General features: G+C 44.2%; 1 protein-coding gene across 1 annotated transcript in view; it reads right to left on the bottom strand.

Annotated features, from left to right (window-relative positions):
* Positions 1–21,282, bottom strand: part of ZNF462 (zinc finger protein 462) — a 131,873-nt gene that overhangs the window by 55,341 nt on the left and 55,250 nt on the right. The window contains exons 4-8 of the mRNA XM_019635821.1: positions 17,177–21,281; positions 16,195–16,359; positions 14,314–14,417; positions 11,428–11,546; positions 7,409–7,600 (exon numbers count right to left, since the gene is read on the bottom strand). Of these exons, the coding sequence (XP_019491366.1) occupies positions 7,409–7,600; positions 11,428–11,546; positions 14,314–14,417; positions 16,195–16,359; positions 17,177–21,281 (4,685 nt within the window). The remainder of the gene's footprint in view (positions 1–7,408; positions 7,601–11,427; positions 11,547–14,313; positions 14,418–16,194; positions 16,360–17,176; position 21,282) is intronic.

Raw genomic sequence — 21,282 nt, 5'->3', positions numbered from 1 at the left:
AATCCAGCAAAAAAGCAAGCAGACCATCCTACCTGAACTTCTCATCTCAACTCTGGCCATTCTTTATTGATCTCCCCATTTTTATGTAACCACCACTGCTGGGTTTTTCCATGGGATATTATTTAGGGTTATGAATGAGTTAACAAGAAGATGTGTACATCGTTTGGACCGGTTTTCCTGGGCCATACCATCAAAACTCATGATTTATTTTTAAGAATACATAAATAACAGTTGTTTCTAAAAAGTTATGTCTGGCATCTTCTTCTCATCCCTGCACTTAAAAAAAAAATTTTTTTTTTTTTCCACATACTCCTCTTGCCAAGGACATACTCTCTTCTCCAGCCAGGCTGTCCCAGGATCTGCACCTCTCAATCACAGCTCACCCATGCTCATTCTCCCAATCCAACACCCCTCTTTCTGCCTGTGTAAAACCCTCTAATGCAGAAGAGTATTTGAAAGAGAAGAGAGGCCCTATGAGTCATAAGAAGTCTCAAGAGAGTCTGAAGAATTTTATATCAAATATAATTGGGCTAAAATATCTAGATCCAGTTCCAGGGAAAGAAAATTCAGGGGGAGGGGACAATGAGAAGACAAGGGAAAATTCTTTCTTTCCAAAAAGGACCAAGATGAGTCATTTTCGATGATCTGACAACTGAATATATCTTCTGCTAAAGAATAAAGTAGATTTCTTCTTTCTGTTAGCTACCTCTCATAACTGAGGCTCTGGAGGACTTAAGGTCATCTCCAGCCCTAAAATGCAAAAGTCACATGCGGAATTATGAAGCAAGCTCTGGTGTTACTAGGAACTAGTTCTGAATGACTTTGGTACTATATGCTTACATGTCTGATGAACAAATATTTTTCTTGGCATGGGAAAGGGAGATGGTTCATTGACTAAGTTTCCGGGACATGGAAAGCTTATACTTGAAATGTTTTTTAATCCTTGGCACATGAAACTGCGGCTAATTTAAAAAGTCTCAGAAATCTCAGGCAGGTGGGTTTCCTGGGAAGGCTATATAATGTGATATTCCACTTCAGGGTGGTGATAATTTGGGAGGCTTCCTATTTGCCGTGGAGGCCAAGCTTTAATAATGTAACCTCTGAAGACTTCTGTGCCACTGGAATTATAAACCTCTAAGTCTTTACAGTAGAAATGCCATTCTTCATAATAAGCTTTAAAATAAACTCCAGATCACATTTTAATGTAGAAATTCTGATGTCGAAAAGGGAAGGTTAGTATTCTCTGGTCAGATAATTTTGAGACCAGCAGAACCTATTAAACATTATGGTCCAGCCATTAAAATTATGCCTTGCATCCCATGTGCTATAAATGATGTAAATCTTTGTACTTCACAACTGTTCACTCGAAAGTCTCCATTTCATTATTGTCATTTTTAAAGAAATCACCACTTCTTTCTTTCACCCCAAGAGAAATCTGATTGCAACTGGAACCTGTGCGGAAGGTCTAATTCCCTAGCAACTAATTGGATCCTCTTAAAGGTTGAATTTTATGTCTGACCTATTTAGAAATTTGAAAAGCGTCTCTCTGAGAAAGCAGGCATCTCAGATCTTCATTTTTAAGTGTCAAGTATTGCTGCCGTCAAGGTTAAATGAGTTGATAGTTTGGCGCTAGACGCAACATAATCCTTAGAGAATATTTTAAGTTTAAATGTAATTCACATGCTCATGTTTTTAAAGCTCTATATGTAATACCCTACATTTCACATATAAAATAAAGGATATATTTAGGTCCAGTTACATTTTAAGTGACACCTAGGAGTAGGCCATATGTTATTTATATAAAGGTCTATAATGACATTTATTAAAGACCGGATTAATTTCATGGGTATTACTGTAATTTTTTCCTCTAATCATCTATGGCAAAGGTCTGACATAACGCCCACGGGCTAAATCTGGTCTCCCCTTTGATTCTGTACATCAAATTTTATTGGAACACAGCCATGCTCATTTGTTTATGGCTGCTTTCACATTCCAATGGCACAGGTGAGTAGTTGTAACAGACGGTATGGTCCACAAAACTGAAAGTATTTTCTATCTACCACTTGACAGAAAACGTTTCTAACCCTTGATTTATGGTACATAGAAACTGACCAGTATAAATCTCATAAAACAGGTGTCTTCTAACCAATATATTATGTGAAAATCCCAGTGGATAAAATTTTCAGGTAGAAGATTTCATTAACCTATGAGTTTTGTTCAGTTTCACACTATAGCTGCTCTGAATGCAGATTTAACTACAGCCAAACACTGTATGTTTTTTGACAAAGATGCAGAGAACAAGATAACCCACTCCAGGGTGCATTGTTTGCATTTGCTCCAAAAAGGGGCTCTGCTACCAGGTGACCACACCAGTAATGCCATCTTTCCAGCTCCACTATGCTTTGTGTCTCCTTCTGAGAGTTTGAAGGACTTACACCCTGTCTCACCTTCAGTTTCGCACCACTCCAGAAGGTTTCATGCAAGGAACAATGACAATATCTAAAATGCTTTGTTGAGGAAGATCTGTTCCTCTTGGCACAATGATGAGTCAGAAAATTTCTGGAAGGGTAGTCCCTAAGGTTTCATCTTTGCATTGGTTCTCTTTGAACTGGCCTCTTAAACGGAAAGGAAATAAACTAACCCTCGTACAATTTGGTTGTGTGGATTTAGACTTGTTAGGAGGCTCGGTACAATTAACGGAATTAAAAATCGTGATGCCTCCAGAAATCACTAGTCAGTCAAAAGAAGTCAGTATTTAATAAGGACCTACCCTAACTGCCGATAATGGAAAATTAGGGGACAGAACCAATAGCGCATCTATAAGTGCAAAGAGCATTGAGATCAGCGATAGAGGGGTAGTCAGAGGAGCACGGGAACCAGTAAAAGTCAGTCTTTAGAGAATGTGGAAGTCAGAGACTCGTAGAGAGAAGCAGACGTGGAGGAAATCCTTCCAAGCTCCCAGCAGAGACCATTCAAAGGCACGGGAATAGAAATGAAGAAGTTAGATGCTCGGAGTGGCCAGTTCATAGATGGCGAAAAACATTAGTATTTGTTAGCAAGGCCACTCTGGAGTGGGGGAAGGGTGACTCAATGGTAAACTCTGAATGCAACACACAGGCCTTCGATTTTGATATGACAATAAGAAGTGCCTGTGGTTCTTTGATGAGAGGCGTCTTGATAACAACAGTGTTTGTATCAAATATTATTCTAGAGTTTAGAATACAAAAGTCAACTGAGAAGTTATAACAGAAAATCTTTCACTAGAAAAAAAGAAATCACAAAGCTCCTTACAACATTTTTTTATTAACTCATAATAGCAAAGACTTTTCCGCTGGGTGGGCTGTATTACAAAGGGAAGGGCATTGCGACTAAGAGTTCTTGTGTTTTCCCTGGGTTGCTAACCAGAGCGTGGATGAAAAAACTAAGTTGCTCTCATTCATCTTATTTATTTTGTACTCGATCTTAGTGTCTTATTTTTTATTTAAACACATCACAGTAGCTATCTCCTAAGACAGACAATTCCACACAGCATAACTGGATAGAAGAAGTAATCTATTCTTTGGGGAAAATTTGAGGAAGTAAAAAGATGGAATGCTACCATTGGCCTGACTCCTTGTAAGTGATGTAGCTGAATTTTAAATTACTTACCCACTGCCCACGCCTTGTGTAGCTTCTCAGACCTAAACAAATCTCATAGCTAAACTACTGTGTTTGAGTTTCTTTGTTATTTTATAGATGTGTGCGTATGTAGTTTTCCTTGCTGAAAGGAGACCTGGAAAAAGCCTGATAAAACCCAGTCATGTATTTTATATGGCAGCAGAAGGACCCCAGTCAATACAAACACAGCAGAGACCTTCTTCCTTTTGCTGAAAGCCTTATGATTTCCCCTTAATGCAGTGTTTGGAATAGCAATCACGTGTCATTTCCCATTATCCTATACACAGAACCAATACCACATAGCTGTGTCTTTTGTTTTTTTTTTCCTACCAACCAACCATGAATATATAGAGGATTCACGTGCTAGTGAAACCTGTCAAGGCTGACAGCCCAGAGCCTAAGAGCTCTGTTTATGCACAGGTGTGCGGCCAGGCAGCTGGGGTGACATCTCCCCTCTACCTTCCCATTTCGGCCTCCTCAGCTTCCTGTCCTTGCAGTGCTTCCCTGTGGGTTGGGAGGGAGAGCAGCTTTGGAAGAACCTTCTTTCGCAGGCTGTTTCCTTCTGCTAGAGAACACTGGCCCACTCTCAAGGCTGCAAGCATCTGACCACTGCAAGAGCAGTGAGCGTGTCAACTCATTGTAGTCACATCCCTCATTAGGGAATCAGAAAGCCAAGGACACACCAGCGATTTCCCTGGTTTTACGGATCTCTACTCCCCCCAGACCTGCAACACATTTTTGGTTCTGATGTTCACAGTGTCCTGGCACCCACTGGGTGGGAAACCTTAACCAAGAGCCAACAGCCCACAGCTTCTCTCTATTAAAATGTGCAATTGGACTTCACCTGTGTGTTTCGAACACAATTCAAAGCATGATTTACAGGCTACTGTCTAGCCCCACAGCTGTCTCTTCATCCCCCAGGCTTAGCGTTTCTAGGAATCCACCACTCAGCTCCTAGTACATTTTCGACCTCCTCTGTCATTCCTGGGCATCCAAAACTATGCAAGACCTATAGTAAGGATTCAAGGAAATATGTATCGAATAAACTATTCATTAGTTTTTCCACAGAATGATTCATTCATGAGAATAGCCCATCGCACGCCTCCTTTCTGTTTACTCCACCCTCTAATCAAGTTTCTTTCATCAAATTAAATGAATCGCTTTTGACCCATTGATGCTGGTTATTTATTTATGTTAAAAATAGCACAGGTCCAATGACTTTTGTGTAGGCCTCACTACGTAGTTGCTACCCAGGACTTTCACAGTCACTATGTTCTTTCTTTAGAAGGAATAAACACTCCACTTTTATATACTGCAAATTATCTTCCTGTGGCTGAATCAAGACAATTTGTGTTGTGCAGAGAGTGACTCAATATCATATCATCATGTTTCTGGGTCCACCCTCCCTCCCCATGGTCCTAACCCAGTCTAGCTTCCAAGAATCTGAAATCACCCCCAAAAAAGGTTGGGCCTCAGGCTTAGGGGTGTGGTTAGTTCAGATGTAGGTACTGATAATATCATCTGAATATTTTAAGCTGTTGGAGGTACTGTACTGATACTGTATTCATTTTCTTCTATGCATAGTAGAGCTCTCAGCAGAGAATATAGACCCGGGAAACTGATTAAACTTAATTAACTCTTCTTAGCCTATGCTGAGTAAGATAACCCATGTGGTGGGTGGTCTGTGGGAGTCTCCTTTCCTGTGACTGAGACCCACCTTTCAAGTAAGAAGGACAAAGGAAAAAAGAAGGTATGACATGGAGATAAATGTCCCAGGTAAAGTCTTTGCTGGAAATGGTGTTTCGATGGATCAATTTCACCCAAATAGCTCCACAGGTGTAGCCTCCATTTCAGATGAAAACAATTAATTAAACATCATGTTAATGAAGATCTTACAATTTACATCAAATTATATTTTGCCCTTTGTTGCAATATACCAATCTTTTCCAATGCACAGAATCTCAAGGTGCAAAGGGGACGTTTTCTGTACCCTTTCACATGTACTCTCCTCTGCCCCTAGCTCTGAGGCTCTAAGTCTTCCTGGAAAACAACAACAAAACAGACTTCCTCCTTCATTGTAAACTACCACACAACAGTTGAGGAGATAGCGTGCTCACTTCATCACAAGCCATAATCACAATCACAAGCCTTCTCTGTTAAATAGAAGTCCTTTAAGATGGGAATACCAGTAAGGAGCTATGGTGTTTAACGTAGTGTTTAATGATTTGCAAAGAAAAGGCCACCAAGTTTTACAACTCAATAAACGCAGCTTTTAGCCTCAGGACTTACCTTGCCTTTCCCTCCTACAGATGTCTTCTTATAGACCTCATGAATAAAGATCACTCATTTACTCTCTTGATAATCTGATAATTAGACCATGTTGACATGTTGGGCTGTCAGATCTTCAGATTATCTGAAAAGTCTATATTTTTAAACCCTTACATTAAAAATAACCCAAAATTCATGCTTGTTATAAATGGTCCCAAAGGCCAGAACTTCAATCAAAGGATGAATATCACAGGAACAAAATGACCATTTGTTAAATACCTAATATGTGTCAGATGTTTTATGAGGCATTCTCATGAATCTCTCAAGGTAACTGGTTGAAGTAGTTATCTTTATCCAATTATGAGCGCTTAGGAAACTAAGATTGCCCAGGAAAACACAACTGGCATTGACAGAACTAAGATTCAAAGCCAAGCCTTTGTTCCCATGAGCCCATGAACTTTCTTTCCAGTCCACTAAGCTCCTCCCAAGAACGTAATAGTAGACCTTGGGAAACAGCCTGTTCCCTGACCGGACAAGCTGGTGGTAGATAACTGGTTACTACAGATGCTGCAGAAGGGATTCGGGCCAATAGAGGGACATGGGAGATAGCGGCTCTAGGGTCTTCTACATCTCTCAGAATCTAGATTTCCTCCTCTCCTAAGCACCTGAGTCTGCATTCACTTGGGGTGAGCTGAGTAATCAGAACACTTCTGTTTCTTGTGATCAAAACAATAAATGATCCCTTTGCTCACTATGCCACAGCTGTAATGCGCTCTCTCTCTCTCTCTCTCTTTCTCTCTCTCTCTCCCCCTTACCCTCTCTCTCTCTCTCCCTCCTTCTTCTTTCCTCCCCTCCCTCCCCCACCTCTACTACAGCTTTGGTTACACTACCAGTAGAAGACCCCTCCATGACTTCCTGTATTTCTCCTGAGGCTCCAAAACCGGGCAGTTCAGCCCTCCTCCCTGAGGCTTTAACATCCTTCATCCGTAAGAAATCAATGCATTACCCCTAAATTATCTTGTGATCCAATCAGACATATTTGTCCCACTCATTCACCCTTTCCATTCCTACTCTGAATTCTGTGTAGCGAACTTACATATCTGCCACCCCAACACTTCACAAAACATACATTTTTTTAGAACAAGACAGGATATAAATAATAAGTAAACAAGGACATAAATCTGTCTGGTATTCCTTCTGCTTCCTTGCCTGCAAGCACAGTGGAAGAATCAAACACTAACCCATTGCACACATCATGCTCTTTCCACGAGCAGTGCTCACAAGAGTCAACACCAGACATGCAGATTTCACAACACCTTCCAACTTCCAATTCTACACTGTTTCAGCCTTTTCACATTTCTTCCTTCACTTGAACCGCCATGTTTTTTTGTGTCAGATTTTCCTCTAGAAAGAATGATTGGCAATTAATCCCAGCCCAGCTCAACCCTAAGTGGTTCATTCTGGCTTGGAAGCCCATTTTTACCATTGGAGTCTTCCACTTCTTCGGCCGGGGTAGCTTTTGGGGAGGAGTGGTGGGTATGTGAGGAGAGAAGGCTGACAATTCGTGGCCTGGGGAGGGTCAGGGCTTTTCCGTGGACCTTGAGGGAGTGTTCCTTCAACTGGCTGATTGTCATGGTGGAAAATGAGCACCAAGAACACTTGTAGGCATGTTCCCCTGGAAGAAGACGGGGGCAAGGGACAGAAAAAAAAAAGAGGGAAGGACGACATAAGGTGGGGTGGAAAACAAAATAACATGGTTAATTCACTCTAGAGAAGTGTTTCTCGCGACCAACCACAGACCCTCACAGACCAACCACCTGCCCATTCCACAACCACAGCACTCCTTTGGGACTGAAACTCTTCGAAGAGGCTCCATAATCAAGTGACCTGGTTCCTTTTCATTTCATGCTCTACTTACACGCAAGAGCCCATGGGTTGTTCCTCCATAGGGCTTGATACCAAATGTCTACGATACCTCCATCAGAAAGGCTTCCCAATCTCTCTTGCTCCCTCTCTATACTAGAAACGGCCATGTCCGTTTTCATTCAAGGTGGCCTTTATATCATCTGTAGAAAATAACACACTTAATTCTTAGCCCAGCAGTCTATCAGTGTCTTTCCAGCACAAAGTCATACAGCGCAAACTCTTATTGTGCTGTTCTCATTCTTTACTTCCTTGCTGACTATATATACCTATACCCCCTCAGTTCCACAAATCCTATAATGGGATTTTTGGGGGACCAATTCACAAACCTCAGCATAAAACTCTATTTTCCTATGTAATCAATAGGGCAGAAATGGGTAAAAAATAGGTCATTTTTTATTAACAGAGAGCGTTGTATACATATAATTGTATGTGTGTGTATGTGTGTGTATCTCTACTTTCTTCAATAAACAGGACATTGAAGTAAAAATAAGCACTTTTCTTTTCATTATTTTTATAGCACTGAAATACAGCACAAATCACTATAACTAAATTAAATTAGAGTCTGATTTACCTTTGCCCTAAGTCAGCTTTTCAATTAATTGCATTTTAAGAAGCCAGAGTGTGAAATGAGCATGCTTATGCTGTTGGACAGATAAACTCACAAAGCCATTTTGCTTTTTATAACAATAGGCTTTGGATGGTCATACCTGCAATGCAGTAATTCCACTTCTGAGAGTTTATATTAAGGAAATATCCATTAATACATAGAAAACTTTATTTAGAAATAAACATTTATTTCTGCTTGAAAAAGTATGAAACAACCTAAATTTCCAACCATAGAGAAATGATTAAGTAAATGTGGGCCTTATCTTCTCGATGAATTATTATTCATCAAAATAAATTCTTAAAGAGTTTGTAATAACAGAAAAATACTGACACTCAGAAAAATACATAGGAAGGCATAATATATTTTAGTTTAAATTATAACCACATGGAACTGTTAAAATAGTTATAGTGGAAGAGGTTGAAAGGAAATATCAAATGTTAAAAACAGTGGTCTTTAGATAATAAGATTATATATGACTACATTTCTTCCATTTTCAAATTTTCTCTAATAAACATGTATTTTTAAAATTTACTTTTAAAGCGAAATTTAAAAACCAGAGGAGAAGAGAAGGCAGTAGAGGAATGAGAGGAGAAAAGATCTTTAGTAATGAAAGTTCTGTGGACCAGTGAGAAGGAACTGAGGACAGAGCTGACGGTCCCAGTTAACTAAGAGAAGCAGGAATTGGAAGGGAAGCCCCCACCCTTGCTTCTCCCAGAGGAGATGGTTACTGTCCTGCCGCTAAGTGTTTTCACATGTGAAGTGAGCCCAGCATCCCAAGTTCTGCGTTAAGCCTCCTTTTCATCACTGATGACTCCCAGAGAAAGTCTCAAAACTAACTTTGATTTATGCAACATGCTACAACCCAAGGCAGAACAGAAGTTCAAAGAAGTCAGAGGATTCAAACAGACTACCTGTCTGTTGTATCCCCCATTATAGGAGTTACAGAATAATGCTGGGCCATGAATAATGGGGTTTACTAAATATATATTTATTATAATAATAATAATTATTATTATATATAACACTGCTGCTCTCCTGATTCCATTTTTCAATTTTTTTTTTTAATGCAAGTCTGCTATATGAACTTTGTTTAGTGGTTGTAAGTAGACTAGCTTGAGAGAAAATTCACATCCAAGTTATTTGGTTAATTTATACAACTTTTTATCCTTTAAAATAAAATAAAATAAAATAATTAATCCATCTAGAACAGACAAGATGAGTCAAGAGTCTTTTGGAAAATGTATTGGCTTTCTCCAAGCCAAGCCACTGTCAGTGGCTAAGAGCCATGTCATAGAGACCAAGGTTCCAAGGTGTGTAGAGAGCTGAATTACATTGTTCCCACTCTCTATCTAGATATTTCCTTCTCTTCAATCAGTGAGCACAGAAGGCCACTCTGCTTGGTCAGCTCCAAGAACATACACTTCAGCTCAGTGCCCTGGAGCCAGTGTGCAGCCAGCCTCTGGCACTCTTTTAAAGCCCTTCCTACGGGTCAAATCATTTACCCAACTCCCACTGGTCAAAGTGCTTTGACAGGGCTGAGGCCTATAGGAAAAACTCACTAGGATGGTTTCCCAGCTGAATAATTTACAATATAGAGTTAGAAAAGAGTGGCTCCAACCCTGAAGCCTCTTAACTCCATGGACTCGAGTAGAATTTTCCTGGAGATATAAAAATGCTAACAGTTAGAGGAAAGCACATTTGGCTAATCTCCGTCCCACCCTCCACCCCCAGTGGGGCTTCGGGTATCGGGAAGACTACAGCAGTTTTAATTCATTAAGCCAGTTCTACAGGACTCAACACTCCGGAGATAGCAGAGACAAGATCGTATTTCCACAGGGAATGAGAAGATGGCAGAAGTGAATGACTCAGGTTCTGGGTGCATTTTATAACCACACAAGGGAAGCTAATAAATGAGACAGAAGAACTTGAGTTGACTGCAAATTTAAAACTAGATTTCAACTAGAATTCTAAATACCTCAGCTGAGGCCTTCGTTTCCCCCATTTTCCTTTGCGTTTGATGCAAGTTCTTCTAAGGCTGTCAAAACCTGAGAGGGCCACAGGCTGCTGTTGAGTTGGGCTTCGGAGAGTGACTGAGAACATCACAGAAGCGCCTGGAACCCACCCCACTGCCTTTCCTACATCATGCCTCTTTTCTCTCTTGGCTGAGTTCTGATTAGCTACCTGTGGGCATCCTCTACCATATGCAAAGTAGAGAAGAACAGAAACAAGAGAGGGGCAGCATCTTGTCAGTAACAAGGATGTGTTTGTTCTGCAGTCAAATTCTTAGTGAATGAACTGTATGGCTTTCAGCAGGTCACTTCATTCTGAGTCTCTGTATCTTCATCTGAAACTGAGGGTGACAACACCACCTCCCCTTTGGGATTGTCATGAGGATTAAACAAAACGATGAACGTAACATGCTTAGTGCAGAGCCTGGTTAGTAAGAGATGTTCATGAGGCAAGCACATGAGATAGAACAATAGAGTGACAGGGACCAGTCCAGTTCCTGGACATTCACAACCCAACGTCACCTCTTGTGTATGGAAATGTACCTAAAGCATCTCATGCGAAATCTTAACATGTCTTGAGTTTGCTTTGCCCCTTTGAACTTCCTCAAGATAATAATGTTATTTTAGTTGGGAATTATCTTTAGTGGATGAAACAATTCTTGTATTTCCATTAGAAAGGCTGGGGAGTTTAGAAACATCTCTAACAAAAGTTGTTAGCATGAATCTGTTAGTAGGTGTACCTGTTATTCAACTATGACATGGGTGACGTGGGCTTGGTATTATTTTGGCTTTGGGTGATTCTTTAATTTTTATTTATTAGATTAAAATAAAACTAAACATGCAACCATCTAAATAATAACGTATTTTCATGTGTGGGGCAAGACACTTGTCAAATTTCACTCAGTGAAGACCACTGGATTTCAAATGCAGAGAACTGATGCATCACAAATACCAACTCACCAGCATGAGCTTTGAGTATGTGTGTTTTCAGCCGGCTGTTGTAGGAGGACTTGAAGGAGCAGAGTTTGCATCGGAATGGTTTATGGTGTCCGTGGTGCGTTTGCATGTGACGATCCAAACTTGACGTAGAAGGCAAGGAAAAAGAGGACAATGACAGGATTAAAAATTGCACCCAACGTTTTCTCATTGCCCTGTTTCAATCCCATTTCTAAGCTGTTCAAAGTTGTTTTGTTATTTTCCAATGAGGTGCTCACCAAAAAAAAAAAAAAAAGGCAAGCGTTGTACCTACTCTAAAAGGAGAGGAAGCTAAAGCAAAGAAGAGGTGAACATTTCAGTGGGGAAGGGAGGTTTCAAAGTCATTGAACTACTTGAAATGGGCTGTCTGTTTCCATCTTTGTAAATATGTGGGTGTGTTTAAAGGTTGGTCATACCTCTGATAAACACAACCATGTTTGCTGTACATCTGCCTTCCAGAAGCAACTTATAAGACAGGTACTTGATTATAATGCATTCCCAGTACTTCATCATAATTACTAGTCTAAAAAACGAATAAATCTACCAAACAAGGTGTGGGAAGAAGTTCTAATTTGTACTGCTGCCCCAGAGAACTAGATCCCATTCTAAGTGACTCATTTAGGCATGGCACTGCTTATCATCTAAACATGCAATGTTCTCCTGAGCTCCAAGGTGACATCTGAACTGCCTCTGGACATCTTCCTCTGGATGCCCTTTAGCTATCTTAAACTCAACCTGCCCTAAACAAACCCATCAGTCTTGGGGTTTTTTTCCCCCCTTTTCCTTCAAAACAAATTCTCTTTTTCATCCCCTTGTTTCTATAAAGGGCATGACCATTTTCGCAGCCAACCAGACTGGAAACCTAGGTGCCATGTGTACTCTACTTTGTCCTTCATTCTCTACATTAAGTCATTTTCTCCAAGTCAGGATTATCCTTGTTCCCTCAACCATTCCCAAAGTTCCATCCTAATTTCTTGGGCTAGCTACTATCACTGCCTCCTAATTGGTCTGCCCTATCTTTCTTTTTGTTCAACTCAAGAATGTTAGCTATGCAGTGAGGACTGCCTGGGGTCAAATCCCAGCTATTACTTATAAGTTGTGTGGCCTTGGGCAAGTTATAGAAGCTCTCTATACTAAAAGGCCTCAACTGTTCTTCCATAAAATAGAGATAATAATGGGACCATACCTCCTAGGGCTGTTTTGAGAATAAAATGAGATCAACATCAAAGCGTTTAGCCCAGTGCATGGTATACAGTGATCCTCAACAAAAGTTAGCAATCGTGGTGAATTTCATCTGAGTCTTCCTCTACCAGCAATGTAAATGATAAAAGTACGAATTCCTGACTCAAACACTCCAAATATGGTCTCTACTCAAGTATTCAGGCTTTATCTTCCACTTTACCTTTAGGTGTAATGTACAGGTTAGTCAAACTGGACCACCAGCTGCCCCACCCCCAACCCCTGAGCCTCTCACTCTCTGCCTGGGCTTGTGCTCTCGCCTGTTTTCCTCCACATCCTGCGTCCTTTTCAAACAAGTCGAGTCCTAGCCTCTTCCTTTAAGACTTGACTCAAATGCTCCCTACTCCATAAAACCTTCCTGATTCTTCCAAAGTCGATGGGACATTTCCCTTCTTTGAAACCTCACAGCATTTTATTGATATATATATATATATATATATATATATATATATATATATATATATATATATATATAATTTTTTTTAAGACATGTGCATTATTTCGCTGAGTCATTTGTGTGCTTGCTTTATTGATAAACCAACTAACTAGACTCCAAATTCCCTTACATCACTGACCATGTCCTACTCATCTTTATATCCACCTGAAGGCTCTAGCACTGTGTGTGGCGCAGGGCATATTCATTTATTCACAATTAATTACTGAGGTTCTACTGTGTGTCAGAAAACGTAACAGACGCTGTACCAAAAACCCTCATTGAACTGATGAGAGCTACTCGAGTTTTCTGCCAGTGCCTGGATCTGATGACAAAGATTAGATATTGGGCCCTGAATAATAATAAAGAGTGTGTAATAACCCATTCTGACCTCTGCAGAAGCATTGCCTCCCCCGGCCTCTCAACATCCACTAACCAGCACTTTATCTTTCTAAAGAAGAAAACAGCCCATCATTTATTTTCAATTATCATAAAAATAAACAGCGTGTCAGTCTTACACTCAGTCACCTTCATCCAAGACTGTAGACCACATTATCGAACATTTATCTCTCTAATAAAGAGAAAGGCAACAAAAGGTTGTTTCTTCTCAGAACCACCCCTCTTCCCATCACCCCGAAAAGCCTTACACAACACCCCAAAATTTACCATCTCCAAGCTCTGGCGGGCAACAGGAGGCGCCCTCTCCTCTACTGCACGACAAGTACCTCTCTGGCATCATCCACTTAACTCCCTTTCAAGGTCTTTTTAAAATAAATCAAGCAATGATTCTTGGGTCCCATACTGGGCTAAGAGTCCTAATTTTACCTCCTAGCCACTCAAATTTCCCAAATGGAACTTTACTCCTCAAATAATGATTAGGTTCTGGATAAATGTTTGACAGACGCTCCAGTAAACGTATCTACTATGTTTTTTCTTTGTGTAAATCATAGCAATACCTCTAAAACTACTTTTAAAAATGCCTGCATTCATCAAATCTAATGTCAACCAAACAATCTCCTGTTCTTAGCCCCATCTGACAGATGAGGTGACTGAGGTTCAAGGTAACAGCCAACTAACAGCAGGAGTGAACCGTGTGGGGGGCCTTCTGACGCCTCCAAGCTTCTCCTGCTCCAGCTGAACTGCCTTCCACTCTGACACCTCCTCCCAGTGACCACTTGCAACCACTTGATAGCACTTACTTGTGCCTGAAAGCAGAAACAAAGGAGCAATACTGGCAGCTGTACTTGTCCTCGCGGGTGAACATGGCCAGGGCCAGGTGGCTCCTCTCATGAGAACGCAGCCCCTGCATGGACATCAGGACTCTGTCACATTGACTACAATGGTATCCCCCCGGCCGGGTTTCATCCGCCAACACTCCATCAAGCAAGCAGTGTTCACCATCCACCCGGTCCACTAGGGCGCCACTGGCATCTTTGGCTGCTTCCAATCCATCGAGAAACAAGTGGGAAGGGTCTTCAGCCTCCTGCTAAGAGAACCACACACACACACATGCCCCACCAACAAAATAAATATCCATCATCATCTGTCCAGGCTTTCTTCCTCTCCCTTCATTCTCCCACATTCATCCGCGCTTCCTGTCGGGGCCTCCTTCCCTGCCTCGCCGGCTCCCCCAAGAGGGAGGGCAAACCTGACCGCCATTCTTCATGCAGTGGTGGCATTTTAAGGCAACAGACGTAGGGTGCTACTGCCTGGGAAATGTGAGAGAAGGGCTCTCCCAATGTGAAGACAGTTCACTCCCTTATCTCCCATCTTAAAGAGAAATTTCAAATTGCGAGCCCACCTGAACTAACATAAAGCAGGGTTAGGGTTAAAGGAAAGGAAGGAAGGAAAGAAGGGAGGGAAGGTGAGAGGGAAACAGGGAAGAAGGGCGAAAAGCCAGGTAGTTTGGGCATCTAGGAGCCTTGGGCCTTCCTTAGGAAATAAAAGGAAAATGAAAGATCCCGCCCTCTGACCCCACCTTCATCCCCGCCCAGCAGCCTGTGACTTCACCCCTTGACTAAAGGTTGCTGTATAACCAAGTCAAAAAATTAGGAAACAGCCTGGTTTTTAAGTTATTCGTGTTTCGAGGTGGCTCCTTGGATTACTGATTACACAGGAAGAGCCGCTGTCTCCCTTGAGTGAGTCCAGGAAACAAGGCTGGGACACACCGCGGTGGCATGGAAGAAGCTGACCGCCGCTGCCCCTGTTCTGCCGACAGCCAGAAGGCTTCAGTCTTCGAAGAAGAAAAACAGAAGCTTTACCTCCATGCCACACTGGCAAAACAGGACACAAGATCAGGAAGGGCAGCTGACAAAAATATATTCACACATCCAGCAAGAGCAGAGCCCTGAACTAACTTCTCTGCTCAAAAATTACAAGTGCTTAGGCATCTCCTGGAAGGCAGAAATGGCGGTGTGGTTACTGAAACAGTAGCTATTAGGATTATGATATTCAAAACAGCTGGCCTAATAAAGGTGGTCGGGGGAAGAGGGAAGGCACCTGTCAGTAACATACCAGGCGAGGGGGTGGAAGACAAATCAGGTCAACAGGCTCTCAGGGCCAGCTGTGACTTGAAGGCTTTTAGTTTTAGATTGACTGTCTCTTCCGCTCCTCAGAGGACCCAGGATTAGAAGTAAAAGACGGATTCTCCTGGGCTCTCTGAACTGTCAGCCAGATGAGAACAGTAAGGAGTCAGGCAGTGGGAACAGATGATGGGAACAGAACCCACTTGATTCCTCTCAAGAGCTCAGGCCACTTGGAAGAGTAAACACCTAACGGCACTAAATGCAGAATAGCAGGGTGACCCAAAGCCTCCTGTACCGAGAGACCCGGGTCTTCGGTTTCCACCAAACTATCCACGTGGAAGGGAACCAGACCGAAACGTGACCAGGTCGAAACACGAAAGATGAGGAAGGTCCAACCTGCAAAGAAATCAAAACAAGCCAGACCAATCCAAGCATAACTCAGGAATGCCCACATTCTGGGACGCCCTCTCCTGAGCTGCTTTGAGCAGCGGGGTTAATGAGTAACTCGAATCGCTCGCACACAAGAACGCTCATCCAGACCTTCCCAGTTCTCACCTTCACGGCGGCAGACACGGCGGGGACGCTGCCGTACTGGACGTGCTTTCGGAGGTGATTGCAGATGGCTCGGAGCGTCGGGTGCACTTCCACACAGAATTTACACTTGTAGCCCACCACCTTCCTCTCCTTGATCTTTGGCACCTCTTCTAAGTGACCAAAAGGCTGGTAAAATACAGTGGTAGCCATCAGTACTCCGAGCCCTCCCTCAATGGCCGGCATTTATTCTTGTAGCTTACTAGTAGATTTTATTCTAAAGCAGATTAGCAGGTTAAAAATCAAGGGAGATTTTATATATATATATACATATATATGTGAGTAGTTTTACATAACGAATTCGTCAGAGTCGTGGCACACTGCCTTGCTATGCAAAGTCTCTGGAACCCAAGTACGTTCTGACTTGTGAGGAGAGAAGAGTTCTGTGCAGAAGCCTCATCGTCACTGCCACCGAGTTATCTGCTTTTCAAACCAATTTCAACTACGTAGGTGAACCGTTGCATAGCTACGCCATTAGTGAGCTTCTTGACCAAAAAAAAGAAAAAAGAAAAAACAGAAAAAGAAAAAAAAAAATTCTACTCCTTGAGATGTTAGGTTCATGTAGCAACACTGCAGACCGAGACATGGCTGAGAAGCGCTAATGAGACCAAGAGACGGCCCACAGCTGCCTTAGGAAAGACAGCGAGCGTCGTCGTGGAACTAGGCCTCAAATAAGGGTACTTGGCAGAGAGAAATACAGAGAAACCACCCCAGCCCTCCCCTTGGGAGCCTTGGGAGGAGTGAGAGGGAGGGGCACAGGACCGTGGAGAAGGGTGAACATAGACTGGGGATAATCAAGCTCGAAATGTTTAATTGACTTATTGAGCTCTCTGGCAAGCTAAGTCACTAGGAAGCCTGTAGCAGTTTGGCTGGCAACGAAGAAGTGCATGTGGGCACCAGTGATGAGAGGCCTCCTGGGGGAAGGGAAATCAAAACATATCCTTACCCTCTCTTGTTTGAAATCTGCAAAAGCACCATCTGCATATTTCTGCTTGCTCAAAAGCTGTTTCCTCCTCTCCTGACGTTTGGCACGCTTCTGGAATTCCTCATTGTGAACGTTCAAGTGTGAGGTCAGCTCCGCTATGCTTTGCAGTTTGCTATCACAGTGCTTACACTGGTAGGCGGAGCTCTGCAAGCGAGGGCCGCTGCCCAGGATGACGAAGTCCCTTTTCAGGTCCCGACTGTGGTGGTCGGTGTAATGCATGCACAGCAGCTCGGCCGTGCTGAAGGAGAGCTTGAAGCATTTGATGCAGCGGAACGGAAGCCACTCGATTTCCTGAGCTTCGCCTCCCTCCACCTCGGCTTTCTCAAAGCTGCCTCTCTCCTCCTCTTCCAGCACCATCGGCTTCTCGTGCTCATCGGCGTAGACGGCGGTGAAGTAGCCCCCCAGCTTGCTGGCGTGCTGCTTCTTGGGGAACACCCCTGGGTGGCGCTTCATGTAATGGGACACGATGCCCTTCTTGCTGAAGGACTGGAAGGAGCACAGGGAGCACTTTTTCTTCTCCACGGCCCGCCGGAGTTCCTCGCTCAGCTGCGGGGAGTCATCCTTGGGTGGGGACGGGATGATGACCTTGTTGGGTTTGTCACTGATGGTCCTGGAGGCTGCCAGGCAGTGGGTGTAGTATGCATCAATATCATGGCGCTTCTGGTAGTGGGCCGCCAGCCCTTTGCGGATGGGGTTGGTGTAGGCACACAGGGCACACTTGAAGAGGTTGTTCTTGCCCTCCGGCTGGGCTCGGACATTGTTGTGCTTAATGCGGTAATGCCTGGCGATCCCCTTCCTCGTGGAGCAGAAGTACTTGCAGAGCTGGCACCGGAACACAGTGTGCGAGACCAGGTGCGAGGTAGAGAAGTGAGAAGTGGACACGGGCTCCTCTCCCACCTCCTCCTCGGTGACGGAGATCTGGGAGGGGCTCACTTCAGTGGTTATCTCAGGCTCAAGGGAGACTGGCAGCTTCGGGGGTGACTGGGAGAAGACATCGAATTCAGGCTGATTGTGGTACTTCTCATAGTGGATTTTGAGCTTCTCCAAAGTGCCGTGGGTGTATGGACACAGTTTGCAGCGGTAGGCGCCGTACCCTTGCTTGAAGATCCTGCTGGTCTCCTCCATGTCGTTTTGGGCTATGTCGGCAGACTGCTCCACGTCATGCACAAAGTCCTCGGCGGTCACCTTGATGGACGGGTGTCGCTTCTGGTAGTGGGTCAGGACGCCGTGGATGCGGGTGTTGATATACGGGCAGTGCCTGCACTTGTAGACGGCGCCCGGGTTGATGTCAATATCCTGGGCAAAATCAGCAGCCTTCACTTTCATGCCGGGGTGCTTCTTCCCGTAATGGGTAAGAAGGCCATGCAGGTTGTTGTACTCAGACTGGCACACCGTGCACTGGTACGGGGTGGAGGAGATGGCAGGGTTCGCTGAAGAGAGCTGGATGCTTTTCTCTGGGGAAAGTCTCGCATCCTCGGGGCATTCGGGTTCCTGCTCGGGGAGCGGGGTAGGCATACTGTTTTCACAATTCACATGGCCCACCAACTCTTCAGATGGAGGGATGGGATTCTCAACCACATCTTTTTCCTTGATGATATCCAGCAGCACCGACTCGTCACCATTCATGGCCCAGGGGTGGAATGCTTGGTAATGATTGGTGATGTCCCAGATGGAGAGAGCTTCAAAAACACAGTCTCTGCATCTGTATATTTTGGCTTCAGCTGGCATTGTGAGAGAGGGAGGGGATGGGTCTGGCCCAGCCCAGAGTTTGGTAGCCATGTAAGTATAGTCAACGTAATGCTCTGGGTGCCTCCTTTGGTAGTGTAGGAGCAAACCATTCGGCTCCATGTGGGAATAGATGCACCACTCACAGTGGTAGCCAGCTTCTATCAAACCATCTAGAAATGCCCACCGCATGATGGACGTCACTGTGGCTTTCAGGGCAGGGTGGTCTTTCTTGATATGCTTCCTCAGTGCATAGAAATAGGGGGAGGTATACGAGCACTGCCTACATTTGAGCGCTCGAAGTTTTGTTTTGTCCCGCTCCACATTAGAGGAGGGGACAAGCACGCAACTGGCAGGCTTCTTCTGGCTACGGTCACAGAGGCTTCGGATGGTGGCCGTGTGCTGCCGGATCACGTCTGCATTGGCCTTGAAGTCTCTGTGCTTCTTCTGATAATGAATGAGTACCCCTTTGACCGTCCGGTTCCCATAATCACAGTGCTGGCAAAAGAACATCTCATTCTCCACAGGGGGGCCATCTCTCTCAGAGCTGCTTCGGTTCAGATGTTGCATGGGGGCAGGTGGCCGAGGGGAGCCTTGGGGCCCCTCAATCCCTCTCATCATTGCAGCTGTGGGAGGAGCCTGTCTGATATATTTGGCAGTAACCTTTATTTCTGGGTGTCTTTTCTGGTAGTGGACAAGCACTCCCACAACTGACCGATTGCTGTAGGAACAGTGTTTGCAGTAGTAAAGCTCAGTGCTGAGGTCTGGTGGCGGGGGTTGTGGGGGGGGTGGGGAACCCATGTTGGACATTTTGGGAGACATTGGAGCACCCACCTCAAATGATAATTGAGAAAGGGCAGAGCCCCTGTCCACAGACACCATTCGCATGGTTTTCTGGATCCTAAAGTAGGAAGCCTTTTCTTCAGGGTGTTTCTTCTGATAATGAACCAAGACCGAGTGCATGTTGGGGCTTGCAAATGAGCAAACGTCACAGTCGTAAACAACAACGGTGTTAACCGAGGGGTCCTTCTGATTTTCACATTCTGGAGTAAAGGTCTTTGAAGGAGTGTTTTTGTTAAATGTAGCTGGCATGCCACCACCACGAGCCATGGGAGTGGCCGTCGCCATGTTCTTGGGCGCCGAATTCAGAATCTCCCTCAGTGTCTGGGATTCCGCATTCAGCCCTTCCTGCTGCTCCACGACATAGCTGGAAAATATCATCGCGTTGTTAATCTTCACCGTGGGATGCATTCTTTGGTAGTGCGGCATCAGGCTTCTCACATTTGGGCTCGTGTAGGAACAAAACCGACACCGGTAGATCAGGTCCGAATGGTCAAAGTTAAGTACATTCATAGCTTCTGGGTGGTGTTCGCCATAATGCTGCTGCAGGTCTTCAAAGTTGGTGTAATCGATGTAGCATTCTAGGCATCTGTACACCGCACTGTGATCGTTGGGGTCCAAGATGTACCTAAAGCTGAATTTAATGTACGGGTGCATTCGCTGGTAATGGGTGCTGACACTCCGGGCAGATTTGTTGTTAAAGTCACAGTGTTTGCAATAGTAAAGCCTTCCAGAGTCACTAAAGTCTGTATTTTCACTATTGTGCTCCGTTCCATAGATAGGAGTCTGGGTGTTCAGCAGAGCAGTGCTGGGAACCTGGTGATCTTTCAAGTTTGTCGAGGAGCCGTAATAATCCTCCTCGTCTTCAGAAAGGGTGAGCTCAATCTCGGCCCCATTGGTGGCATTGTAATCGTGGGTGACGTTTCTGAAGTTGGACTCCTTCTGGGGCTCACTGGCATCTCTCGCCCAAATCTGCTGGGCTGAAAAAGAGGTGGGTACCTCCAGGACCGGCTCTGTTGGCTCCTCTTCCCGGTCCAACTCAACCTCTATCTCCACTTCGTTGTCTTCCTCTTCCTCCTCATCATCCTCCACATTGATCACCGCATCTTCCTGCTGTTTGGTTTGGTTAATTTTGCTCTGCAGGTTGCTTGCGATCTCGTCAATCCTGGTTCTCTTCTTCACGGGCGATAAATCGAGAGGGAAGTCATTAGCGAGCTTCCTAGAGGCCTTAGCGACAAAATTGTTCTTGGAGGACAACCCAAGAATTGAGGTCTGACTTTTCTTCACAGTGTTGCTGGAGGAGGGGTGGCTGTCGGTCTCACTTTCCAGTGGCAGGCTGGAGGGCTGCCCCTCGAATTTTGGCAAGTTGTCACAGAACGAGTGTTTGTGCTGCTGATGGACTCTTAGCCCTTTCAGAGTCGTGGTGGAGTAGTTACACATGGTGCATTTGTAAGGGTGCAGAGGTGGGGCCTGCACGGGTGGTGGTGGCGGTGGTGGGGGCT

Source organism: Hipposideros armiger, unplaced genomic scaffold (genome assembly GCF_001890085.2).
Source record: "Hipposideros armiger isolate ML-2016 unplaced genomic scaffold, ASM189008v1 scaffold_24, whole genome shotgun sequence".
In the NCBI taxonomy this organism is placed as follows: Eukaryota; Metazoa; Chordata; class Mammalia; order Chiroptera; family Hipposideridae; genus Hipposideros; species Hipposideros armiger.
This window is presented reverse-complemented; position numbering and strand designations above follow the sequence as displayed.